Here is a 24,681-nt window from a genome sequence, read left to right as displayed (position 1 = left end):
GGGAATACATAGTGAAGAAACAGAAATGTATACATCACTAATAGTGTTCTTGCCAAAGTAACTTAAAAACAAAAAAATGAAGCTGAATTTGTCTCTACATGACAATGGTTCCTGCTACAGGAAAAAAGAAAAAAGAGAAAAGGAGGAAGAATGCAAACTTTAAATTTAAAAAAAGTATGGGAGACATATCAACTATATCTACTGCATTACCTTGTTTGGATAGTGATTTAAACTAACTAAATGTAAAAACCAAAAAATCAAGTAGGAGACAAATGAAGCAATTTTGAACACTGATTGCTATTAATGCATTTTTTTTTAATTGGGGGGTTAGTTTTAGGTATTGTGGTTATAAATATTCCTTATCTTTTAGTGACACATACTGATGAATCAATGGATAATGGGATATGACTTCTGCGATTTGTTATTTTAAAAATCTAAGGGGTAGGGCCTGGGTAAAGGTATAAATGAAATAAGAATGGCTATGTATTGAAATCTTTTTAAAATGGGAGCCTATGAAGGATGTGGGCTCCATTATATAATTCATTCGCTTTGTACATTAAAAAAAATTTCCATTTGAGAAAAGAATCTCAATCAATCTCCTTTTTAGCCAACCACAAGAATTTTTCCCATTTTCCTCCTATTTCCCTGTAAATCCACTTCATTCATTCTTGCCATCACTTTACTGAATCTGCTCTAGAGGCCTTCAAATCTAAAAGTCTCAGTATTCATTTCACTTGACACAGGAGTAGCATTTGACATGGTTATCACTCCCTCCTTGAAACACTATATACATTCTTGTCATTTCACTTCTACCTCATCAGACATATCAAGTCTCTCTTGCTGGTTCCATCCTCATCTCATGATTTGTCCTTGACCAAATTTATTTTGTCTCCTTCAATTTCTCTATTTCATTCATTCTCATGGCTTTAAATACTACCTCTGTGCAGCTGACCTACTAAATCATATCTCCAGCCTGAACCTCTTCTTTGAACTACTCTTATTCAACTGCTTACCTAAAATCTAGACTTGAATGTCTGTCTGACAGGTGTCTTGAACTTGACACGTTGAAAAGTGAGCTTCTGATCTCCCTCTATATCTTTCCAAATCTGTGCTTCTCTCCCCTTTCCTCATGACATGTTGGTGGTTTCTCCATCTTCCAGTTTATTTAGGCCAATAACATCAGGGTAAATAATGAAACTTCTTTTTGTCTATACTCCAGATTTAATCTATCAGAAGTTCTGTTGACTCTACCTTCAAAACATATCCAGCATCATATATTTCTCATGCCCTCTTCTTTAGCCACTTTGGTCCATGCTCCATCATCTCTCTCTGATTTGTTAGGATAGCCTCATTTCCACTCTATTTTTCTATTTTCTGCCCCAGCTTACTCTAGTTTTAACTGAGTAACCATAATGTTAGATTTGAGTCACATCATAGCCCTTCTCTATTCTGAAATCTCCAGTAACCTTCTTCTCACTCACAATAAAGGCCAAATTCTTTACAGCAGTCTATGGAGCCTGAGATGAACCGCTCGGATCCCCTCCTACCTCTCTGTTCTCATCTGCTACTACTTTCCCAATAACCAATAAGCGGTCATCTTCTCGTGTTAAAGTACAAACCCGATAGGAGTCCACACTAGCCTCCTTGCTTACATGATGTATTCAGGTAAAATCCTGCCTCCTGACTTTTGCACTTGCCATTTTCTCTTCCTGGAATACTATTTCTCCAAATAAACACACCGCTGATTTTCATTTCCTTTAGGACTTTACTCAAATGTCTCACTCTTAGTGAATCCTTCTGACAACCCTCTTTAGACAGAATTCTTTTACAACACTATCTCCTCTCTTTTTCACAAGAACATTTCCAATACCTTGAACATTTCCAAGTGGTGCTCAGTAATACTTGTTGACTAGATAACTTAAAATGATGCTAAAAGTCATTAAGGAAGACTTTAAGGAAGTGATGTCATTTCATGTATGCCAAGAAGAAGGAGTCAGGCTTCAAAATAGATGGAGAACAAAAAATAAGAACATGTTTTTAAAATAAACATAATAGAAAAAAATACTAAGAAATACAGATAGTTCACTTTTCTGTTGACTTTCGTTTAGTAAATGTGTAGAGATATATTCAGTGTCATAATTTGAACTCTAAATAGCTATATTAAAAACAAATGAGATATAAGAACAATTAGCTAACTTAATTGATTAATTGATATCTGACCTAAAGTTTTTCTTTTCATAATGCCTCATGACGAAGAGAGTAGCAAAGATAAAGGAGAGAAAGAATAAGGTGCAAAGGAAGCTCTAAATTTCTGCCAATGAAAGTTGTGCTAGAAAATTAGCAGGGCCACAGGCCTCACCTAAAAAGTGGCAGTGCTGAAGCCTTACCTAAAAGTGGCAGCGATAAAGCCTTACTGTTGTTTGTCATCAAGTTATTCTTCCGCTTGATTCGAGGAATGAATTTCTTCTCTACAGCCCTTATCTTATGCGCGAGAACCTCCGTCATCATCGCTGCTCTCTTCTTCCCAGAACGAGGAACTGGCTGAGTAAACCGTGTTCTTTTTTTGCGGCGGGGCGTAAGGACCTCAATGGCCCCGGATCTGATCTTGGCTTCCATTCCTTCCCTTGAGCCAAACTCATCGGTGTCTGAAAGTTTATAAAGGGGTAGCACATGCAGCTGCTCATCTTGTGGAATAACACCCAACAGGCGGTTATCTTCTCGTGTTAAAGTACAAACCTGATAGGAAGAAAACAGGAAATGGAAAATATAGGTCCTGCACATTCATCGCAGTTATTCCTACCTTCTTGCTGCCATAGTGAAAGGGACCTATATTCCCATTTTATTTTCAATTGGCCATTGCTGTTATATTAATTTTTGAGATATATCAAGGCACCCAACACTATTCAGTTATAGTAACTTATCAATTAAAAGCAGACAAGTGTAATTTTGAGTTGATTTCGTAAGTTAACGACATTATACATGTTTATATATTTAATGACATTTTAAGTGTCAAGCCTTCTGTATGTTACACTTCATCTTATTTAATTGCCTAAGTTAAGGAACAGTTTAGACTAAATTGTTCACTGCCTTCATATTAAATATTAACGATTAAGAAGACATTACTCAAGCTCATACATCACCCTATTTCTTAATATTTAAATAATGTCATTCCTTGGGTAGAGGGAGCTTAACTATGATGAATTTTATAATTTGTTGTTTCCTCTAGAATTTTTTCACTTCTATCTATAAGTGGAATTTATCTACAGATATTTTTTCCTGCTCTTTCTGTCAGGGTGATCTTTTTCTTCAATATATAAATAGACAGATATTAATGAAACAAAAGAAGAAATGCAAGAGAATTCCTCTTCTAGAAGGCCTTATATTCTAATAGTTTAAAAAAATAACCAAAATATTTTACCTTGATAAATTTTATCTCCTGGCTCCATTTTGTTTCTATTCTGGTTAGGAGCATATCAATAATTTTGCCTGTCTTTCTTTTGGACACGAAATAGGACAATTTAAGAAAATTTGTCTTGAATATGCCCAGTCTCAGCCCTTCTCCTTTCTTTAAATTATTTTTATTCATTGTAGAGAAATTAAAATACAGAACTATATATGGAAAATTTGACCTGATACTTAATATTAACATTTTCCTACATAAATTAATATTTTAATAATAATTTTGAAATATCATTAGAGACCCATTAAAAGATATTCAATGGCTTAATTATTTTTCATTGAAAAACATTTTCCCAGAGCTAAAGTGCTTTCTAAAACAGCGGAGATATTATTAAGACTCAAAATAAATGAAACTGCCAGATTTGATTTTCGAGATTAACAGAATTTGGTGGATACAGGTGATATGATAAGGTGAACAAAAAGTTTTAAAAATCACACTATTTTCTCAATAACTATAGTTACATTTACTTGCAAGGCTTGAAATATTGAACTCTCTTGAGTACAATCTGTTAAATTTTTAAAAAATAATTATGTAAAAAATTTGAAACTTCCACCAGTAAATGTTTACTTCAATCAATTTATTTGTCCATAGGGAGGCTAAGAAGTGGGCAAAAACTAGACATGAGGAATATAATTAGAAAGACTGGGGAAACAGACAGGGTGGAAGAAGAGCTGGCAGTAGAATTTTAAGAGTGTGGGTTTCCGAAGATGAAGAAATCTAGGACTATACCGAGTTCTAGGTAAGAGCCTCATTGTATGAGTAATGAGAGCAGTGGAAGAATGAGCAAAGGATAACATATGAGAGAGAAGCACAAGAGAAAAGGAACCAAAATTTGGTTTGACTCTAAATCTAATCCAGGCTGATCACAGATACTCTGTTATGAGGCAATTCAGGTAAAATGATGAACCAAGCGATGATGATAAATCACTTTCTGACTAAGATTCATCTGGACAGGTTTATAGAATTTCAACATCTAGAAATAATACTGGTCTCAAAGACTATAGTCATAATCAGTGAAGAGGACTGATATACAAAAACATTACTTCATCTCCTTAAGCTGTCACTGATAAGCTTCACTGACCAGTGATAATCAGATTGTGCACTTCAAATCACACCGTAAGAGCCTGTAGCTGTCTTTCATGTACAATTGACTGAAGAAACTGATGTAGTGCAAAAGAGAGGCAATCATTCTCTATTAATCTCTTTTACTAGATGAAAGGAAAATAATTACTTGAAGCAAACTCATTTTCCTTACAGAAGGACTATTGTATAATTTTCCCTAGGATCTTCTATCTAAGTATCTCTTGACTGACTTTACACTATAATCATGTGATTCTTTTTATGGCTGCGAATGTAGTATGGATACCTAAATGCAAATATTTCTGATAATTTTGGAATATTAATGTAATTTTATATTTCTGCTAAGAATTAATAAGCATAAAAATAATGATAAATTTGGCACAGTTCCCTTACAAAAACCCTTGAGGTACAGATGGCAAAAAGAAAGTAAACTGCTTAACTTCCTCTAGACCAGTTTGATAGCACAGAATTGTTTTTATTTCCACCTCCCAGCAAACATACCACAATTGAATATATAATTCAAGACTTGCAACAAAATACTATTTAAAGCTAGTTCTGTACCTTTTGGAAGTACTTCAATGATCACTTAAATTAATGCTGTCGATATATACACTATGTGAAATGGGCCCTAAAATATGATTTGTTACCACATTCGTATTTAAGGACCTCAGCCTAAGCATATAGCAATGGCGCTTTTAGAATCAAAAGACACCCCGGTACATACCACAGTGCTTCCATTGTTCATGTTGTGGATGTCCCTGTGGGGATGGGCACAGAAGTCTAGGCAAGCAGTGACCCCAGAGAAAGGACGACCTTCTTTGCTGCCAAGCCGACATTCTCGGGCAACATGTTCATATTCCACCTAAAAAAGATGTATGACACAGTTTAAGAGATAGGAAAAAACACTTTCAGCAAAGACTAAAAATCACTTTCTGACTAAGACTGAAGGCTGGGTGAGGACACTAGTATCTGCTGACGGTGGATACATAAGTAAAGTAGCCTGAATCATTCCATTAGGAAGAAAGACTAATATAGTGCATTAATCATGCATGCAGAGTTTTCAATGTGTATAAAAAGTAGATATACATACATATTAATGAACCAGCACAAATTTATAAAATTTTTAAATGAAAAGCTGGAATTTATCAGAAAGCATGTTATTCATAATACAAATAAACTACAGATTTTAAAAGTATGGACTTCTGGTTATGTTTAAAAAAAATTTATATTTATACTTTGTCTGATATATGATTTGCAAATATTTTCTCTCATTCTGTGCTTGTCTTTTTTAAAAAAAATTTGCCCCCTCCAAGCTTTATTAAAATATTACTGACATATAACATATGTAAGTTTAAGGTATACGATGTGGTGATTAGATACATGTATGTATTGTAAAACGATTACCACAATAAGGTTAATAACTAAGAACTCAATCCTTTCACATAATTATGATCATTTTGGTGTTTATAGTGATAACATTTAAGATCTCGTAAAAACTTTTAAGTACATAATACTTGTTATTAATTCACACGTGCATTAGATGCTCAAATTTTATTTACCTTGGAGCTGGGAGTTTGTACCCCTAGACCACTTATTCCCCCGCCCTACCATTTATTTCCTCAATGATGTCTTTCGAAGCACAAAATTTAAATATTTTTTTCATTTAAAAATTTTGATGATCTATTTTTAAATTTCATTTTTAGATTATGTATTGCTATTGTATAAAAACCCAATGATTTCTGCATATTGATCTTGTATCCAGAAACCTTGCTGAACTCACGTGTTAGTTCTAATAGTGTGTGTGTATATGCCTCAATATTTTCTATGTACAGGATCATACCATTGGCAAGTAGAGAGAGTTTTATCTCTTCTTTTTTAGTCTGAATTTCTTTTAATTGCTCAATTGCCCTGACTAGAACTTCCAGTAAAATATTTAAAATGTTTAACAGAAGTGATGAAAGTAGACATTCTTATCTCGTTCTAGGTATTAGGCAAAAAGCTTTTAGTCTTTTATCATTAATTATGATGTTAGCTGTTGAGTTTTTCATAGATGTCCTTTATCAGACTGAAGCAATTCCCTTCTATTGTTAGTTTGTTGAGTGTTTTTATCATGAAAGAGAGTTGGATTACTCACTGCCTTTTCTGCATCTACAGAGGTATCAGGCGGTTTCTGTCCTTCGTTCTACTAATATGGTTTATTACATTAATTAATTTTCATGTGTTGAACCAAGCATACATTCCTGCTTTTATAAGTTTTATTTCTAGAAATAAACATAATTCTGTCATTCTGGAGTTTTACTCTATTACCATAATAGCAAGACTTTAAAAAAAAACTAAGTAATTTTAAATCTGTCCAATAAAAATAAACATATAAAAAGTCCAAATTGGAAAAGTTTTTTTTTATTAAAACTTTTGCTTATGTAGAAATTTCAACTGTTTAAAGGGTACCATGCAAGGTCCTAAAACATACCTGGTTCTGGTAAGCAACTGGAGCATACTGCTTATAAACTGGAGCTAATTGTGTAGCCAAACTCTGTAAATTATCTTCAAGGTTTTTTTCCTATAGGAAAAGACAGTCCATAAAAGTTGTTTCTCAATGACATGTAAGATGAGTTTAAGATATGAAAATGAATCACAGATCATTGCTGACGTGTGCTTGATGCATAATTCATACTTACCCCGATAAATGAGCTACCATAGAAAATAACATGGTTTGTTTAAGTCTATACTATTAGTGATTGTTATGCTTTAATTTAGTCTTTTGAAATTAAAATTCTATGTTATAAGCTAATTTAAAAATTTAAATGGTGTTAGAGGTAAGTTGCAAAACTGCTCACATTGTTGAAAATGAGAACTACATTTTATATTTTTTTCAGTGGTACGGGGCACTTGAAGTAAATCAAAACAAGGTTGTTGCTGGCAAGGGGAGATATCAAAGCAAAGAATGCTGACACAGTGCAACAACTTTAACAGATGGGAGGGTAATACACATAAGGCACATACCATATATCAGGTCCTGTGATAAGAGCTTCAAGTGGGCAACTGATTGTCTAAAACCAGTTTCCTTTTCTACACCATAATGGCTACAAATTGAAGAAGATTTGGTAGGACTGTGAGGGAAGATTAACACCATTACCAAGAATCTGAATTGCTATTGATAATAAAAACATATAAGACTTTTTCAAAGGAAAAGTGTCATGATGAGAGTCTCCACTAAAAATGTCACTAATGACAGTATGAGGTATGAAGCAGAGAAGGAGAGTTTGGAAACAATAGTTGAAAGATCACTGTGATACCTTTTCAGAGGTAATTATAATCCTAAATCAAGTCAAAAATTTGGTAAAAATGATCAGTCACTCTTAAGGAAGACAACTGAAGGGAAACTGAGAACAAGGATGAAGGAATGACTTAAGAAAGTTTGAAGCTTCTGCCTCATTTGAAACTTGGTGGAAACCAAGAATACAGAAAGAAGATTTTCATATGGATCAGTTCACCTCTGGTATGCACCAGATTATTATAAGAGCCAAATCCACACAGCAATGTAGACATAGGACGTTAATTCTTGAGTGGTTTTAACAAGCCTCATTCTTGGCAATTGTAAAGCATCAGTTATAACCCTTTTGGTTTCCTTCTGATTTATGTTGATGCTTTCATTAAAAAAGAAATTCATGTATATAAGGTCTATATCTGGATTACTTTGTTCCATTCATCTGTCTACTTAACTATTACTGAATGTAGCTTAATAAATATAGTCAGGAAAGTTAGCATCCTAGATTAAAAATACTTCCTGGCTATATTACTTATTTCATTTATTTAGGGAAAACTTTAGAATTGTGATTTAAATACAGATTTTGATTGTTTTCTAACATTTGAAATATTGGGTGGAGTGCATTAATTGCGTTTTACTGCTAGTAGAATTTTATGAACCATCCAGTGTCATAGTCAGACTAATTTGACATCTTATGAAATACCTCCTTTATTGGGTGGAAATGTTAAAAAAAAAGTAGGCAAATAGAAACAAATCAGATAAAGTCTGTTACTACTGGTATCATTTTATAAATGTAAGACTCATTCAAATTGTAAAAATCCTGACTTTCTAATTGTTTCATTAGAATAAATATGTATGTCAGATACAAGATTTCTTCTTTTCAGATCTTTCTTTACCTGTTGGGGCTCAAGCCAATATCTCTCTACTTTTCTCACCCTTTATCTGATCTCTAGGACCATCAAATCCACATCCATGGCTACAATTAACCACCTGGACCACAGATCACCCCTTTGAGTTTCGGATTCTTATTATTATTGACCTGACAGCCTTACTTGGAATTCCCTTAGGGGATCTCCAACCCATTGTGTCCGAAATAAATTCATAATCTGTCCTCTACAAACCGGATACTATTTCGGCATAACCTTTGTCAAGAAATAGCACAACCAACTAAAAATCTTTCAAGAGAAACCACTGATCACCATTTCCTCTGTCACCACCATCATCCAAGCCACTATTAGCCCATCTTTGGACTTTTCTCATAGCTAGCTAATTTTGCTAAACCCACTCTCATCCAACTCTAATTCATCATTCAAAGAGCAGCCAGAGAGAGTTCTTTAAAAGACAAGTGTAATTAATTATATCACTCTCCTCCTTAAAACCCTTCAGTAATCTTCCAAAACCTTGACATAGCTTACAAGGACGCTGTATGGACCTCACTCTCCCTTGCCTGCTGAGCTTCATTCTGGCCTTCTGTCAGTTCCTGGAATGAGCAATGCTTCTTCCTGTATTATAAGCACTATATAAATGTTACTCGTTATCAATAATAACCATAAGCAAAAACTGATCTCGCATTTATTAATAACAGTATTATTATTATAGAATAAAAATATATAAGAGTCATGTCAATATTACTAATATATTTATATATTAACAGACAGTTTCAACATACTATAATGTTTAGAAAGACAACTAGTTAATTTTAAGGGAGAGCTGACATCACATTACCAAGTGTTCTGATCTTTCAACATGGTATTTTTTCATTTTCAGGTATTTTATATCTTTCTTATTAAATTTTGATAGTTTTCTCCCTAAAATCTAACATACTTCTTGTTAGACTTCTATGGTACTTTAAATGCAACTGATAGTTCTCTCTCTCTCCTACCCTCTCTCTCTCATTTTTTCCTTGTTTTATTGCAGTAGATGGGAACTCTAGAAAATGCTAAATAACTTTAATTACCTCTTTACAGTGATCTTTATTTAATTCTGAGCTTTTTTGAAAAATGTTATATTCATTTTATTACAGATATAGTTGGATTAATTCCTGCTGTTTTGTTTTCTGTTTTCTATTTATCCTATATCCTAAGATTCTGTAAACTCCTTTTGCTGATTTATAAATGGATGGTTTTCTTATTAAAGATTATTTTCCCGCAACTAGTTCAAAGCTATAAATTCTATTTCCATTCATCTAAAAATTTTTAAACATGCACTTTTCCAAATGTTTTTCTGATATCTAGAACAGTGTTTTCCAAGCTGTGGGCCATGAAATCAGTTTAGAAGGTCACAATTAGCATTCAAAATATGTAATTTTAAAAAATTATACTGCATCATAGTGATACTTAGCAACAACTGTATTATACATTAACTTAATTTTTAAAATATTTTCTTTGTTACATATAATAAGGCCAAATCTTCTTTTCTGATGATTTTGTTTTACTTACTTGTATATATCTGTACAGTGGTTTGTGATATAAAATGTTTTTTACTTTTGGTCACAGCTCAAAGTTTGAAAAACACTGATCTTAGAGTTAACCAGTATCTAAATACTCCCCACTCCAAACAAAGCATAAAACATTAACACATTTAGTTCTTATAGGTGCCCCACCCTGCCTCCCACTGCCTACCCACCCCTGAGTTGTTAAGAGTATGGAATTATACTTAAAGGTTATTATTTTTAATTTAAAAATGTAAGTACTCAACTTATTTAAACTTAACAGTAAGGTTGACTAATTTCTTTGCTCACCATGGCCTCGTGTCCCGGACAGATTGCTTCCGGTTTCATATATCTTCTTTCTGGATTACGTCCTTTAGTAATTCTTTCATAGTAGCTCTGTGGGTAGTAAACTTTCTGAGTCTTTGAAATGTTGGCAAATGGCTTTATTTATTTTTCCTACTTTGGTTGGGTATAAAATTCTAAGTTCTTTTAACAATGATTCTCTCTGGGGTTAGGGGAGAAGGAGGAGGGAGCCAGAGACAATTGGAATTTGGGTTGCTAGTTGAAGACGTTACCTAATTTGGTTAGAATTTTAAACTATTTACATATATATACATATTTACTCTTTTGTCACTACTTTTTAATATTTAATTTTTTTACTATTTAAAAACACTTTAAAGGAATGTACTTATATAACCATTGTTGAATTCAAAAGTAAAAAGGACACTTACATGTAAGGGAGAGCTTGGATCAATTCTAAATCTTCTAGGGCTTGGGCTTCTACCAAATTTGCAGCCATTGAAATACATACTCCATGAACAGCCAAAAGAGAATGAAGCTCCGCAAGTCTCTGGATCAATTCCTTGACATGTACAGGTACGACTGTAAGATGGTAATTGCAAGGGAATCAAGTGATAAAACAGGACAATACTTCAGACAGAACATTTCAGGTTCATATAACTTTAAAAGTATGGATGGCTAATGAACCGATTTGAACACATCTCTTTTATTACTTATTTTATCTAAATGCAGTTATGTTAACATAAACTAACTGTACGTAAATTTTTAACTAAAAATTTAGTTATAGGTCAAGATTGTAAATCCAAATAAATAATAATAAACTATATAGATCTAAAATATCTATAATCTCTTTGGATTTGGAGATATTTCAGGAGGGGAAATAAAGGGCCTGGATTTTACATCCTAGATCTGTTCCCTAGCAGAAATGAAGACTAGAGCATCTTATGACTTCTTTGGACTTTATTTCCTCCATCTGTAGAATGACATTGATATAATCCTCTAAAGATTGATAAAGTATAATATATATACTCTGTGAAATCACTCTGTCAATTTTAAAGGAAGACTTTACGAATGTCACAAGAGAAAAATTGAGCAGAAAAGCCTGTTTCAGTAACTTGGTAACTTTATCGTTTAGGGGCATTCTGAAGCCCTAAAATGGACTCTATAGTAAGGATGTCGATGATACAAAGATATGAAACCAAGCAAATAACATATACTCTGTGGTTCCTATTCGCATAATGCTTGAAACTTCTAATAGTATGTATGTAGCATTTATGTAATGATTTAAAAATACAAACAATATGGAAACTAGACTTTTAGTGGTAAGCACTAAACAGAGTATACAGATATCAAATTATAATGTAAACCTGAAGTTTATGTTATTAGATAATGTTACCTCAATAAAATAACAAAATAAAAAAAATTTTTTTTAAAAATGGAAAGAAATTAGAAATTTAGAAATATGGAAATTTAAAGATCAAAACTTAATATTTTCAATTGTGAAAGTCAGAAAAAAGCTAGACATGTAAGATAACATCAAATATAAAAAGAATACAAAAAAGATCATTCAAGATACTATGAAGAAAATAAAAAAAGAAATAGTTCTAGTATTCTAACTTTCTTTAAATCTTACAAAATGGAAAATACATTTTAAAGGGGAAAAATATTATAATAACTTGATAAGGAAGAAAACTGGCATGCAAATGAGACCAAAGAAGTTAACTTGAAATTGCAAAGGAAATTAAAGTTGCCAAGTAAATAAAAAAAATAAGTAACTTATTTATGTCATTGAAATAATATATGAGAAGGAGAGAAAAATGTAGTTTGACAATTGAAGTTATTTAAAAATTAAACACAGGAAACGTGAAAGATTATGAGATCTCAAAGAGCTTCCTCAGGATATCTTAAATAGTCAACGTCACCGCTATTGTGACAGATTGACTTAAAATAGGTCCTAATATTATGGACTGAGTGTAGTATTACTGCTAATAATTCTTAAACTGAATTGAATCAGGAAGAAACAATTGAACAAACCAAAATGGAGCAACAGTCTATAAAATCAGCTCATTCCCTTTCAAAATGTCAATGCCATGAAATTCGAAGGACTGAGATAAAAGGATCAAGAGACTAAGAGACAACCCAAATGCGAATAATCCTGGGTAGGGGAAAATTACTATAAAGAATATTATTGGGAAATAGATGATATTTGAATATGAACTATAGATTAGATAATAGCATTTTTTTTATAATTGTATTTTTATTGAAGTTAAATTTACTGATTTTGATCACTATACTGGGGTTATGTAAGAGAATGTCTTCATTCTTAGAAAATACCCTATAAAGTATTATTTAGGGAAAAAAGAAAGACATAAAGTACGCAACTAGATCACAAGTAATCCAGAAGAAAAAAAATCGATAATAGGAATCTAGGTAAGGGGTATATAAAAGTTCATTGAAGTATTCTTATGTCTTTTCAGTGAACAGAAACAAAAAAAATGCTAGATCTACATTGGGTAAAACAGAATAAAACTTACGTTATTGGATTCTTGGGAAGATTAAATAAGACAATATATGTGTAACCTTTAAAGCAGTGTCTTCAAAGAGGTATTATTATTCTGCATCCACATAACAAAATAATTAGCAGACATTAAAAATGATGTGCACATATTTGTTGGCATTTGCAAGATAAGAAAAATATAACGAAATGATGATATAAGCATAAAGGAATATTCTAATCTTGTGTGGGGATTAGAGAAGGGATGATACATATTTTTGTTACACTTTGAATAATGACATTTCTTTTTAAAAAAGAGAGACCTGTATGAGGAAAACTACATAAAGCACTCTTGAAGGACACACAAGGAATCTTGAACAATGGGAAAAAAATGTTATGGGATAAGAAGTTTCAATATAAAGATGTTAGTTTATTATAAATTAATTTAATGCAATCCCACGAAAAATATCATTAGATTTATGTTAAAACTGCACAATTGATTATGAAGTTTATATGGAAGCACAAAGAAAAAAAAAATAACAAAGATAGCCTTGAAAAAGAACAAGAATGGCAAACATTAAAATATATTACAAAGCCTCTGTAATTTTAAAAATGTGGTACTAAGTACCTAAAAAGACAGGACGATGACACAGAATACAAATACGAGAGGATTCCATTACATATGTAATTTTTGTATACGGCTAAGTAGCATTCAAATCAAGAAAAAAAAGTGATATTTAGAAAGTAGTGTTGGGATAAATGAAAAAAAGGATAGAAATGAATCTCCTCTTCCTAATACTGATCAGCATAAATTTTAAATACATCAGCTATTTATGTTTTTAAATATTTGTGATTTCAACAAGTACGAAAAGAAAACATATGTGAATTATTCTATAACTTGTGTGAGAAAAAATGTCCTTAAATACCACTCAAAACTGAGACACAAATCAGGGAAAAGATAGATTTAAAAAAGGAAACTTTTGCAAAAAGATGACAAAGCCAAAGTAAAAAGACATATCAAACTGGCAAAAGCATTTAGAAATTATATCACAAAAGGTTTATAGCCTCGACATGTAAAAATAAATATCTCTGAAGTGAACAATCCTTTAGAAATGTGGCCTGGAATAATTAACAGATGGTTGACCAAAAAACACAGAAAAAGAATGGCAAATAGCTCTTAACCATATGAAAAAATACTCACATTCATAATATGAAAAATTCAAATTAAAAGTAAACTGATGCCATTGATCACCTATTAAATGGGCAAAAATTCAAGTTTGACAATATACTCATAGGCAAAACTGTATAAAAGAGATATTCTCTTACATTGCTAGAGGAAATGCAAAATGATACAATTCCCTGTGGAGGAGTTTTTTCTTTACTGAAAAATCCCCCTGCTTCCAACTTTTGGGGTAAAGGGGATCAAGTATCAAAGAAAGAAGCAATAAATGAATATTTTAATGGAGGATATCTTAAAATGGTCTTAACTCTCTATGAAATCAAGTCTCTCTTTAAAGAAATGTTCATTTTGTTGTTGTTGTTGCAGAATATCTAAAATCCTGTTCTCCCATATATATAGTTGGTAGTTAATTAACAATTTAACATTACATAATACAGGTCTGAATGTAAAAACAGTACAAAACAGATTTGATTACTTTTCATTGAGAGTGCATCTTCGGTCTGTGGGATGACCATTGTATGACTTTAGATTTTCGGTAAGCTCCGTGTACAACTTGTCTGCCATCGGAAGAGGAATGCCGTCCCATACCATGATGAGCACCACCATCACGGCTGTTGGACAGTGGTGGCCTGTACGCTGCCGAACCAAACAAAGAACTTTCTCTTCATCACTGCTTCTTCTTAAAACCTGCAAAAGCAGAATGCATTCATTTCTGGAAAACAAAGAATCTAAAGTTGAATACAATGCATATTGCTTTTAAAGCTCTGTATTACTGCATCTATTTTTTAAATTACTACTTCTCAAAGGGTTGAGAAGCTTATAGGACTTTCAGTTGTCAAACTAGCTTCCTCCACACAACTCATCATGGAGTATCCCGTCACTTGACTAACAAGTAACAGGCAGAACAGAAATCTGTGCTACGTGATTATTATTTGTAAAAGTAAACCAAAGCAATCTGTGTTTATTTCACTGTTGATACAGTATTATAAAAGAGACAACAGAGGATCCTGTGGAAAAGTGCCTAACTATCTGCTCTGCTCTTCTACAAATGTCACAATGGGACAAATCTAACTAGATGAAAAATTTCAAGGACTGCCAATATTAAAAATAAACTTGAGCAATGAAATCTAGCATCTGAGGAAAGTTATGGATCTTTTCCTTGAGTGAACAGTTTAATAGAATAATTAATATATAAAGCAATGTTCCTGCGATTCTTGTAATTTTTTCCACACCATCATCAGGATTTATCATACCCATTTTATAATAAGATTAAAGTGGTCCAGCTGACATGGTGAATGCAAAACACAATTAATTTTGAATATTTATCCACTTAACTTGCACCACATCATACCCATGCTAAAAGATTTCAAAAGTATTTAAAATATTGCCCACTGGCTCTAGTGTTAATAAAAAGCATAAAAATATTGACACAACATGAAATCATCCAACTGTTTAAAACTCCCTCTATGTTACAAATTTACAGAGCAGAGACTGACCACATTAATCAGTACATAATCAATAACTGATAAAACTGCCCACCCCGTGACCAAAATGGAGCAACCAATAGCATAATATTCTATTTTTTGTTGCTAAATTACATAAACTTGAGATGAAACTTCTTAAGATGTTAGTTACCCAATATCACTTTCTTCTGTCACTCCAGATGGTTAACAATCATTGCTACCAAGGCATCCCTTGAGTAGAGTTGGTTTTAGGACCTTCCCCCTAAACACAATTATTTATATTAAAATTTTTTCTATATTTATATGTCCTTTTACAGCCAAATAAGAATACATTTGCTTTTGAATTAGCTTAAATACAAAATGATATATACTGTATCAAAAAAAATTATACCAGATAATTTTCAAGTTGTCAAACCAACAACAAAGTTATCTTGATCCATTCTTCATATGGAAAGTGCTAAAATGCTATTTATTCATAGTATTTGTGCTTTTTCCAGATTTTTTTCAAATTTCCTTCAATGAACAACAGAACATTAAGCATCATGAGTCCCTAAATTCAGATCTAGGTTCAACAAATTGCTTAAACATTGCTATGATATGGATATTCATGCCTACTTAAAATTCATACATTAAATCCTAAATTCCGATGTGATGGTATTAGGCGGTGGGATCTTAGGGAGGTGATTAGGTCATAGGCGGGAAGCCCTCATGAGTGGGATTAGTATACTTAAAAAAGAAACCCCACAAAGCTCCCTAGCTGCTTCAACCATGTGAAGACACAAAGAGAAGAGAGCCCTTACCCAGATAACCAGGCTGGCACCTTGACCTCAGACTTCCAAACACAAACTGTGAGAAATAAATTTCTGTTTTTTAAAAACACCCAGTCTGGTGTTTTTCACAGCAGTCTTAACCAATTAAGACAAGTTATTAAACCTATGTTAAGACCTCTGAAAACTGTAACTACATTATTGAGAGCTTGTTTGGAGGTTCTAGCAGGGGAGCACCGCTACACTTATACCCTTGACGGAAGAACGGTCCTCTCCTCTATCGGATAAGGTCGTCCTCTTCCACGGAGTTCGCTGCTTGGGAAGGGATGCACATGGAGCGATGAGGAAGGGGACACCAGCCTAGTCAGCCAGATTGGCTGAATCAACCCTGGTGATCAATGGGGTGACAGATGTCGCAGCCAGATCGCCCTCACATCCTATAACTACATTATTGAAAGAAATTAAAGAAGACCTAAATAAATGGAGAGATACCATGTTCATGGAATAGTCATTATGGTAATGATGTCAATTTCCCTCAAACTAATTTCTAGATTTGATGCAATCCTAATCAAGTCCTATCCAAAGTTTGTTTTGGGTAAAAACAAACTTGTTTATGTGAAAATGTGAAGAACCAAAAAGAGCCAAGAAAAGGAACATAGACAGAGAAAGTGATTAACCAGATATTAAGATCTATTGTAAAGCTATAGAAATTAAGATAGTTTAGTACTGGAGCAATGACAGATAAAGAGATTAATGGAATAGGATGGAGAGCTCAGGAGATCCATGTGAATATGGTCACCTGACTTATGATAAAGTTGACACTGCAGTACAATGCAAAAAGTAGCTCTTTCAATAAATGGTACTGTGTAAATATTCATATGGAAAAAAATGAATCCTAACCCCTACTTCACACAAATAAGTTACATTGTAGATCTAAAAATGAAAAATAAGGGTCAGGCCTGGTTAGTACTTGGATGGGAGACCACCTAGGGAGACCAGGTGTTATAGGCATAAATAAATAAACAAACAAAACAAATAAATAAAAATAAAAATGAAAAATAAAACTAAGATTTTAAAGAAAACATCTCCGTGATATTGGAGCAGGTAAAACATTTAAAATAGATTTCAGCAAAAGATTAAGGCAAGTAGTACAATGGAAGAAATATTTGTAATACATGTAATTGACAAAATATTCTTACCCAAAATACATTAAGAATTTCTCCAAATGTGTAATAAGAACACAATAGAATAGGCTCAACACAAGAGAATATACAAACAGATGAGGAGCATATGAAAATACGCTCAATATTATTAGTCATCTAGCAAAGTAAAAACAATTTAAAAGCACTGCATATGTTGCTGGGGTTATGAAATGAAGCAACTGCTATGGAAAACAGTGTGGGAGTTGCTCAAAAAATTAAAATTAGAACTATTATGTGATCCAGCAATTCCACTTCTGAGTATATTTCCAAAAGAATTGAAAACAAGGTCTTAAACAGATATTTGCATATCCATATTGATATTATCACTATTCACAATAGCTAAAAGGTGGAAGCAACCCAAATGTCTTTTGATAGATGAATAGATAAACAAAATTGGTATATACACACAATGAAATATTATTCAGACTTAAAAAGGAAGGAAATCCTGTCCCATGTTACAACATGAATGAAGCTTGAGGATATAATGCTTAGTGAAATAAGCCAGTCACACACACACACACACACACACACACACACACACTGTATGATTCTACTTATGTGAATTATCTAAAGTAGTCAAATTCATAGAAACAGAAAGTGGAATGGTGGTTACCAGGGGCTAGGGTGATGGGAAAACGAGAAGTTATTTAATGGGTATAGACGCTCAGATTTGCAAGAAAAAAGTTCTGGAGATCTGTTTCACAACAATGCGAACGTATATAAAACTACTAAACTATACACTTTCTGATTAAATCTGTTTAATAATCTATTGTATTGCTATTGCTCTTAGTATTTCTGCATTTCTGTCCTATGTTTAAATCCTGCATTCTGCTATTTTCACTCAATCCTTAAAATTATTTGAACATAAGAGTTCTGGGTAGATATTAGTGTGATGTTTAATCTTTTTTCCTACCTACTAATTTCTAGAGAAATAAACAACAAAAGCAAATATGGAGGGAAAATACTGCTGCAACCAATTCGGAAAGAAAAATGAACACTTTGTTCTTTTGAAAAGTAGCTTATAATTAAAGTACAATGTTTCAGAGGAGCCTAGGTTGAGCCCCAATTTGAATAGTAGCAGTAAATCCGAAGCCGTCTTTATTTGTTTGTTTGTTTTTGAAAAGTCTTTTATTCTATGTCAAAGAGAACTTGCCAAATTCATGAGTAATAACTGTTCTATGGTAATGGAATAAAATAATCGGATGATGAGTTCTAATGAACTCTAAAATTACACACACACACACACACACACACCAAAAATACACCAAAAGTAGAGCCCAAGAACCCATCAGCATTAGCAAATGACACCTCCATTTGTCAAAATTGATCCAACTGAGAAAGAAAAACATAAATGACTATCCTGTTTACTGAATGACAAGTCTTTAAGTTATTTAGGTATTTCATGACAATTTATTTCATTGCAAAGTTTGAATTTAAAAATGTGATAAATGACAAATAAATGTAAATAAGTGATCCCGATTGGATTCTGAATCAGGACAAAAATTTGTTTTCTTTTTCCATAAAGGATATTATTGTATATAAAACCTAAAGGTTAGATAATAATATTGTATTAGCATTGATAATTGTCCTGAGGTTATGTAAAACAATGTCCTTGTTTTTATGAAAAAAACCACACCCACGTATTTAGGCGTACAGAGAAGGTATCATGATTACAAATTACTATTAGAGTATTCAGGAAAAATAGAGAAGGAGGAAGGGCAAAGGAGAAAGAAGGAAGGAGAGAGAAATTTCAAGCAAAGCAAATGTGGTAAAAAGTCACATTTGGAAAATGTCAGTGTAGAGTGTAAGGAATTCTTGTAGTATTCTTGCAACTTTTGAGTTGTCTGAAATTATTTCAATAATAAGTTAAAAAATATTTCCATGGTGCTAGCCAAAGTTTTGGGACATTGCATATTTTATTCTCAATACCAGCTTGGGACTCAAGTGTTCATGGCCCTTGGTAATGGAAGACAAGCAAGCTCCAGAGGGTCACTGGATCACTGGGGTCATAGCTCAAGGGACAAGCTACAGGCAGATCTCCAGAAAGAAAGTACCAACTCCAGCAATTTAAAAAACAGTCTTCTATCAGAAATAATGTAAGAAGAGTAAAGGGTAAGTCTTTGCATAACCTGAGGATGAACAATCGGGAAAGTTTTTATAAAGGAAAAAATTCTTTCAGTTAAATTCAATTAGTGGGACAATGAATATTAACTGCATGTTAAAGGTTAGACAACATCATAAATAAATTAATGTAAACTAATAAGTATGTGAACTTAGATAAAGCAATTAGTAGCCAAGTCCAAAATACTATCAAGGGTAGGAAGATGTCACTTTGTCTAATTATGATATGTTGCAAATTGTTTGTAATCACCTGGGAAGCTGATTAAGTAATACTGTAAATGAAATGATACAAATTCAAAAGTAAATGTACAAAAAAAATAATAAATGTACAGCATCATTTGTGCTAATGGGGAAAATATTAGCAATGCATTTTTCTATTATAATATTGTTGGGGGGAATATATAGTAGTCCCCCACATCCACAGTTTCAGTTACCTATGGTTAACCACAGACTAACAATATTAAATGGAAAATCTCAGAAACAAACAATTCATAAGTTTTAAATTGCACACCATTCTGAGAAGCATGATGAAATCTCACACTCTCTTGCTTCATCTCATCCAGACTGTGAATAATCCCTTTGCCCCACTTGTACATGCTGTATATGCTCCTGGCCCATTAGTCACTTAGTAGCTATCTCAGTTATCAGATCAATTTTGTTGGTATTGCAATGCTTGTGTTCAGGTAACTCTTATTTTACTTAATAATGACTCCAAAGAGCAAAAGTAGTGACCCTGGCAATTTGGATTTGCGAAAGAGAAGCCATAAAGTGCTTCCCTTAAGTGAAATGGTACAAATGTAGGAAAAACCATAGAATATATAGCATTTGGTACTGTCCGTAGGTTCACATGTCCAACAGGGAGGTCTTGGATGATATCCACCTTAGATAAGGGGGACTACTATATAAGACATTTGTAAGGAGTTTGTATGAATAAGGGTGCAAAGTAGGGCCAGACTCTGTATAGAGAGTGAGAAGGCTTCGTGGAAGAGACCCTTCTTAAAGGATTAAAAAGAGTTCGCCACCAGAGAAAAGATAGTATAAAGGCAATTCTAAGATTTTTCAAAACAAGCCCCACAAGGGAAGAATGTTATTTAAGGGATAATTCTGCCAATTATATCAACACCAGATGGCTTCTGTGATTATAAAACTCCCTTTATTAAATTATTATATATAGTTGGTTCTATTTCTGGGATCTCTGACATAAAGGTAATGATCGTTCTGTTTTTAAGATATAGCTCAAGGGTCAACACCACTTCAAAGCTCTTCCTGGAACCTCAGCTCTAAACGTTGTTCTTGGTTTCCTCCCTGCTCCTGCTATATGCCATTCTCAAGCTGGCACGTTGTCGGGTATAGTAACTATGGTGCACTGGTGGCTACTGAAGGTGTGACCATGAATAAGCTCACCTAAGAAGGCATATTTGTAGGCAGGCTGACTCAAGCCTTAAGGAGAGAGAGAGGAAAGCTGTGTTACTGAAGCCAAGCAAAAAATGAGCTTCCCAGAAGGGAGAGTGTATGCCAATAGTTTGAACTAATGAAGAGAGGTTATGAGCATCTAGAATTTTCTTTAGCAGTTAAGGTGTTGGTGACCGTTGGGATAGAAGGGGTGGAGATAAATGATAGATCGGTCTGATGATCACTAGGAAAAGATTTCCTAAATTTCTATGACAGCGTCCCCCCCTTAATCTGGGTTACAAATTATTTTGCTTCAACAGCCTATTTATGAACATCTCTGAAGAGTATATTCTAAACTATTTCTGATATCCTGGTCTGGAAGAGACAACCTACTTAATTTCCCACTGGGAACTCTTAAGGCAGGTTTAGACCAGGATCAAAAGTGATAACCTGGGATATTCTAATGAAACTCTGGCAGTCTAGTGGGATTTAGGGCCATTCATTACTAAGCATATAAAAACTAGTGGAAAAAGAAGAGAAGACTGTTCTGAGAAACAAGGTTACTGTTGCAATTTTTAAAAGGCAACAGTAGGTTAACAGTATTTTTATATTCTTCCCGCACAGAAGGAAGAAATTCAAAGACCAAGAGAGGTTTCTATGATAGCAGGCAAATATGGCTTCTAGTCATAGTATATTTACATAGGCAACAGAAAAACAAAGTATTTAAACAGCTTTCTAATTCTCCCACTTCCAAAACTATTCAATGAACAGTATTCCAGCATTTAATTATTTTTCCACTATAATCACTAATTTCCCTTCTGGGTATATAGACTTTATAATTGTTCTTCTGTAAACACAGCATTTTGTTTGATGGATTAGAATTATTACTTTGGTGTTTATTGGTACCTGTAGATATTTGAACCACAGAACGGCTATCAAGCTATTGCTTTTGATTACTAGGATTAAATGTGAATTTAGATTTAACAGACAATGTCATAAAAAAACTAGAAGTGTTATCAAAACTGGAAGATAATTTTTAAAACAGATAATAGTCTTTCTAGAAAATTCAAGAGAATCAAAGAAAAATCTACTAGATTTTTAAAGAGTAAAATAAGTAGCTCCTTATAAGTATTGAAGACTCAACAGCTTTAACATATACCAGCAATAACCAAATAGAAGTTTAGTTTAAAGCCTGAGTTAAACATAACAGTAAGGATTATCTTCAGGAAAATGCATGTAAAATACTCTCAATAAAGCTATTTTTAAAAAAGAAAGATGTAAAAGTCATAATAAAACCATAAAAAATATAAATAGAAGGTTATTTTAAAAAATAAAAAGCACAATTGGGGGAACATAATAGTGTTCCTAGATGAAAGGCTACACATTAAAAGACACTGATACTAGCCACCAATCTATCCCTCATTCTATATATTCGCCTTGTCTGAGGTTCAGATGGAAGAGTAGGAAATGAACATCGAGTCGAGAAAAATAATTTTTAAACAAATGAGAGAGAATCGTCCTTTTAAATCTAAAACTTTTCTTTAAAGCTATAGCAAAAAATGTAGTACCAGCCTAGCAATGGTCTAGTCTAATGGGTCAATGAACAGTGTCAACAAAAAGGGACATGTAAAAAAAAAATGAAATGGAATTTTAAAACAACAAAAACAAAAAAATTCTAATTAATAACTAGATTTATACATAAAACTATAAAAACATGAGGAGACACTATTTTTACAATATTAGGGTGGGAAAGCCTTCTTTAGCAAGATGGAAAATTTCTGAAAACATGTAGGAAGTGACATAGACTTGACCTAAAAAGAATTTCAAGCTTCTGAACAGAGATAACAAACAGCCAAGCACTAAGGCTAAAAGTATTAGACAACAGATTATAAAGAAACCCAATCCTACTAATTAAAATGGTTTACAATTATAAAATAGATTTCACCATTAGATTAATATATTTTTTATTAAAAAAATGTTTTTAACAATAACGACAAAAAGATTTGTTAACCTAAGTATTATAAGCAAAGAAACTACCTTTGCAAAGTCTTTTTTTACATTAAGCAAGTTCTTAGATGCCTTCTTTATAATTTCTAATACTGGCTCCAAACCATCTATGGAGAATTGAGCTATATATTCCTTTTTGGTATGCTAAAAGCTAAAAGCTCTTGAGTAGATTCTACTTTCAAACAATCCCATGTTTATTTAATCAAACTTTCCTGAAATTTAGGAAGTTGTAGAATAATCAGTTTTTACCACAAGTGATATTGATCTTGTCACTCTTCTGCTTAACATGCTTTAGCAGTTTGTCCATCATTTTTTCCTAAAAGTTCTAATATCCTCTTAGTTTCAGTACACCCCAAATTACCAAACATCATTGTGTCAGTGGGTAAATTTAAGATAGATTTTTTAAATTTGAAAGTAATAGATTTAAAAAATTTTAAATTTAGTTTAATATAGATAGAGCTTTAATTTTCAACTTGGATACTTATTTTAATTTTGAACTTATTTTTAACTGAAGTCAAACCAAATAAAAAGTTAAATGTATTAATTGTAGAAATATTATGGCAAATAAAAGGCAAATGAAACAGCCCTTATAAAACAATCTTAGTTGTAAACATGCCATGGCGGCTAGGGTCCTGCACCAGCTCTACAAAAGATCTGGGCCCCACAGAAAGACTAGGCTAAAATCACAGCGAGGAGCAACACTGATATCAAGTGCGGGGTAGATTACCAAAGAGATCACTGTTCAGTTTATCGATAATCATGTGAAAGACAAAGTGGAAAATTTTCAACACAAAATGATGGTGGTCAACACCCCCCCCCAAAAAAAATCACCCATTGATCAAGATTATTTAAAGTTGCCTGTATATTATAATAAATGAACTTCAGCTTTGCGAGGAGTGGGGGCGGAGAATGACTGGGTGCATGAAACAGGGTTCTGGACTAGTGATAATAATTAATTTCTTGATCTGAGTTGTGGTGTGTTTACTTTGTATAATTTCACTGGGCTGTATACATTTATGACTTGTATACTTTATGTATATTATAGTTGACTAAAGTTTCCTTAAAAAATGAACTCTATAAGCGAGTAAGCCAACAGAAAGTAGTTCTAATGGCATGTTAGCAGACAATAGGCTTAAGTGAAGAAAGATGTGTTTTACAACAAAAACAGACAGTGAAAAATATAAATCAGTTTAACATCAACTGACAGCATCAACTTTTTGGCTTTTACCTAATTTTCATCAATGAAGCACAAAATGGTTTCCACACAACAGCAAGATAATGCAGACACCAAACAAATAATCCAGGACACTAGCTAGTCCCTTTATTATACTGATGTGGTAATATACAAAGAGGTGCCTGATCTGGGCACAGAAATAAGGAGCACCACGGCATAGCTCAAAGACAACCAAGGCTTATATTAGACCAAACCTCGAAACAAAGGAACCAAAAGAGGAAAGTCTTTGAAGATTATATTAAGTCTAGGCAAGATGGTTTGAAAACTTTTGGATACTTTGGC

General features: G+C 33.0%; 1 protein-coding gene across 3 annotated transcripts in view; it reads right to left on the bottom strand.

Annotated features, from left to right (window-relative positions):
- The window catches only part of TET1 (tet methylcytosine dioxygenase 1), a 105,258-nt gene that overhangs the window by 5,784 nt on the left and 74,793 nt on the right, over window positions 1-24,681 (bottom strand). For 2 of the 3 annotated variants that reach the window (XM_011372145.2, XM_023537831.1), the window contains 6 exons: window positions 14,689-14,900; window positions 10,971-11,121; window positions 10,549-10,635; window positions 7,011-7,100; window positions 5,265-5,402; window positions 2,388-2,736 (listed from right to left, as the gene is read on the bottom strand). In XM_011372145.2, the coding sequence (XP_011370447.1) occupies window positions 2,388-2,736; window positions 5,265-5,402; window positions 7,011-7,100; window positions 10,549-10,635; window positions 10,971-11,121; window positions 14,689-14,900 (1,027 nt within the window). The remainder of the gene's footprint in view (window positions 1-2,387; window positions 2,737-5,264; window positions 5,403-7,010; window positions 7,101-10,548; window positions 10,636-10,970; window positions 11,122-14,688; window positions 14,901-24,681) is intronic. The other variant, XM_023537832.1, reaches the window with a different exon arrangement.

The sequence above is a fragment of the Pteropus vampyrus genome, unplaced genomic scaffold (genome assembly GCF_000151845.1).
Source record: "Pteropus vampyrus isolate Shadow unplaced genomic scaffold, Pvam_2.0 Scaffold202, whole genome shotgun sequence".
NCBI lineage: Eukaryota > Metazoa > Chordata > Mammalia > Chiroptera > Pteropodidae > Pteropus > Pteropus vampyrus.
Note: the sequence above shows the minus strand (reverse complement) of the source record. Positions and strands in the feature narration are given on the sequence as shown.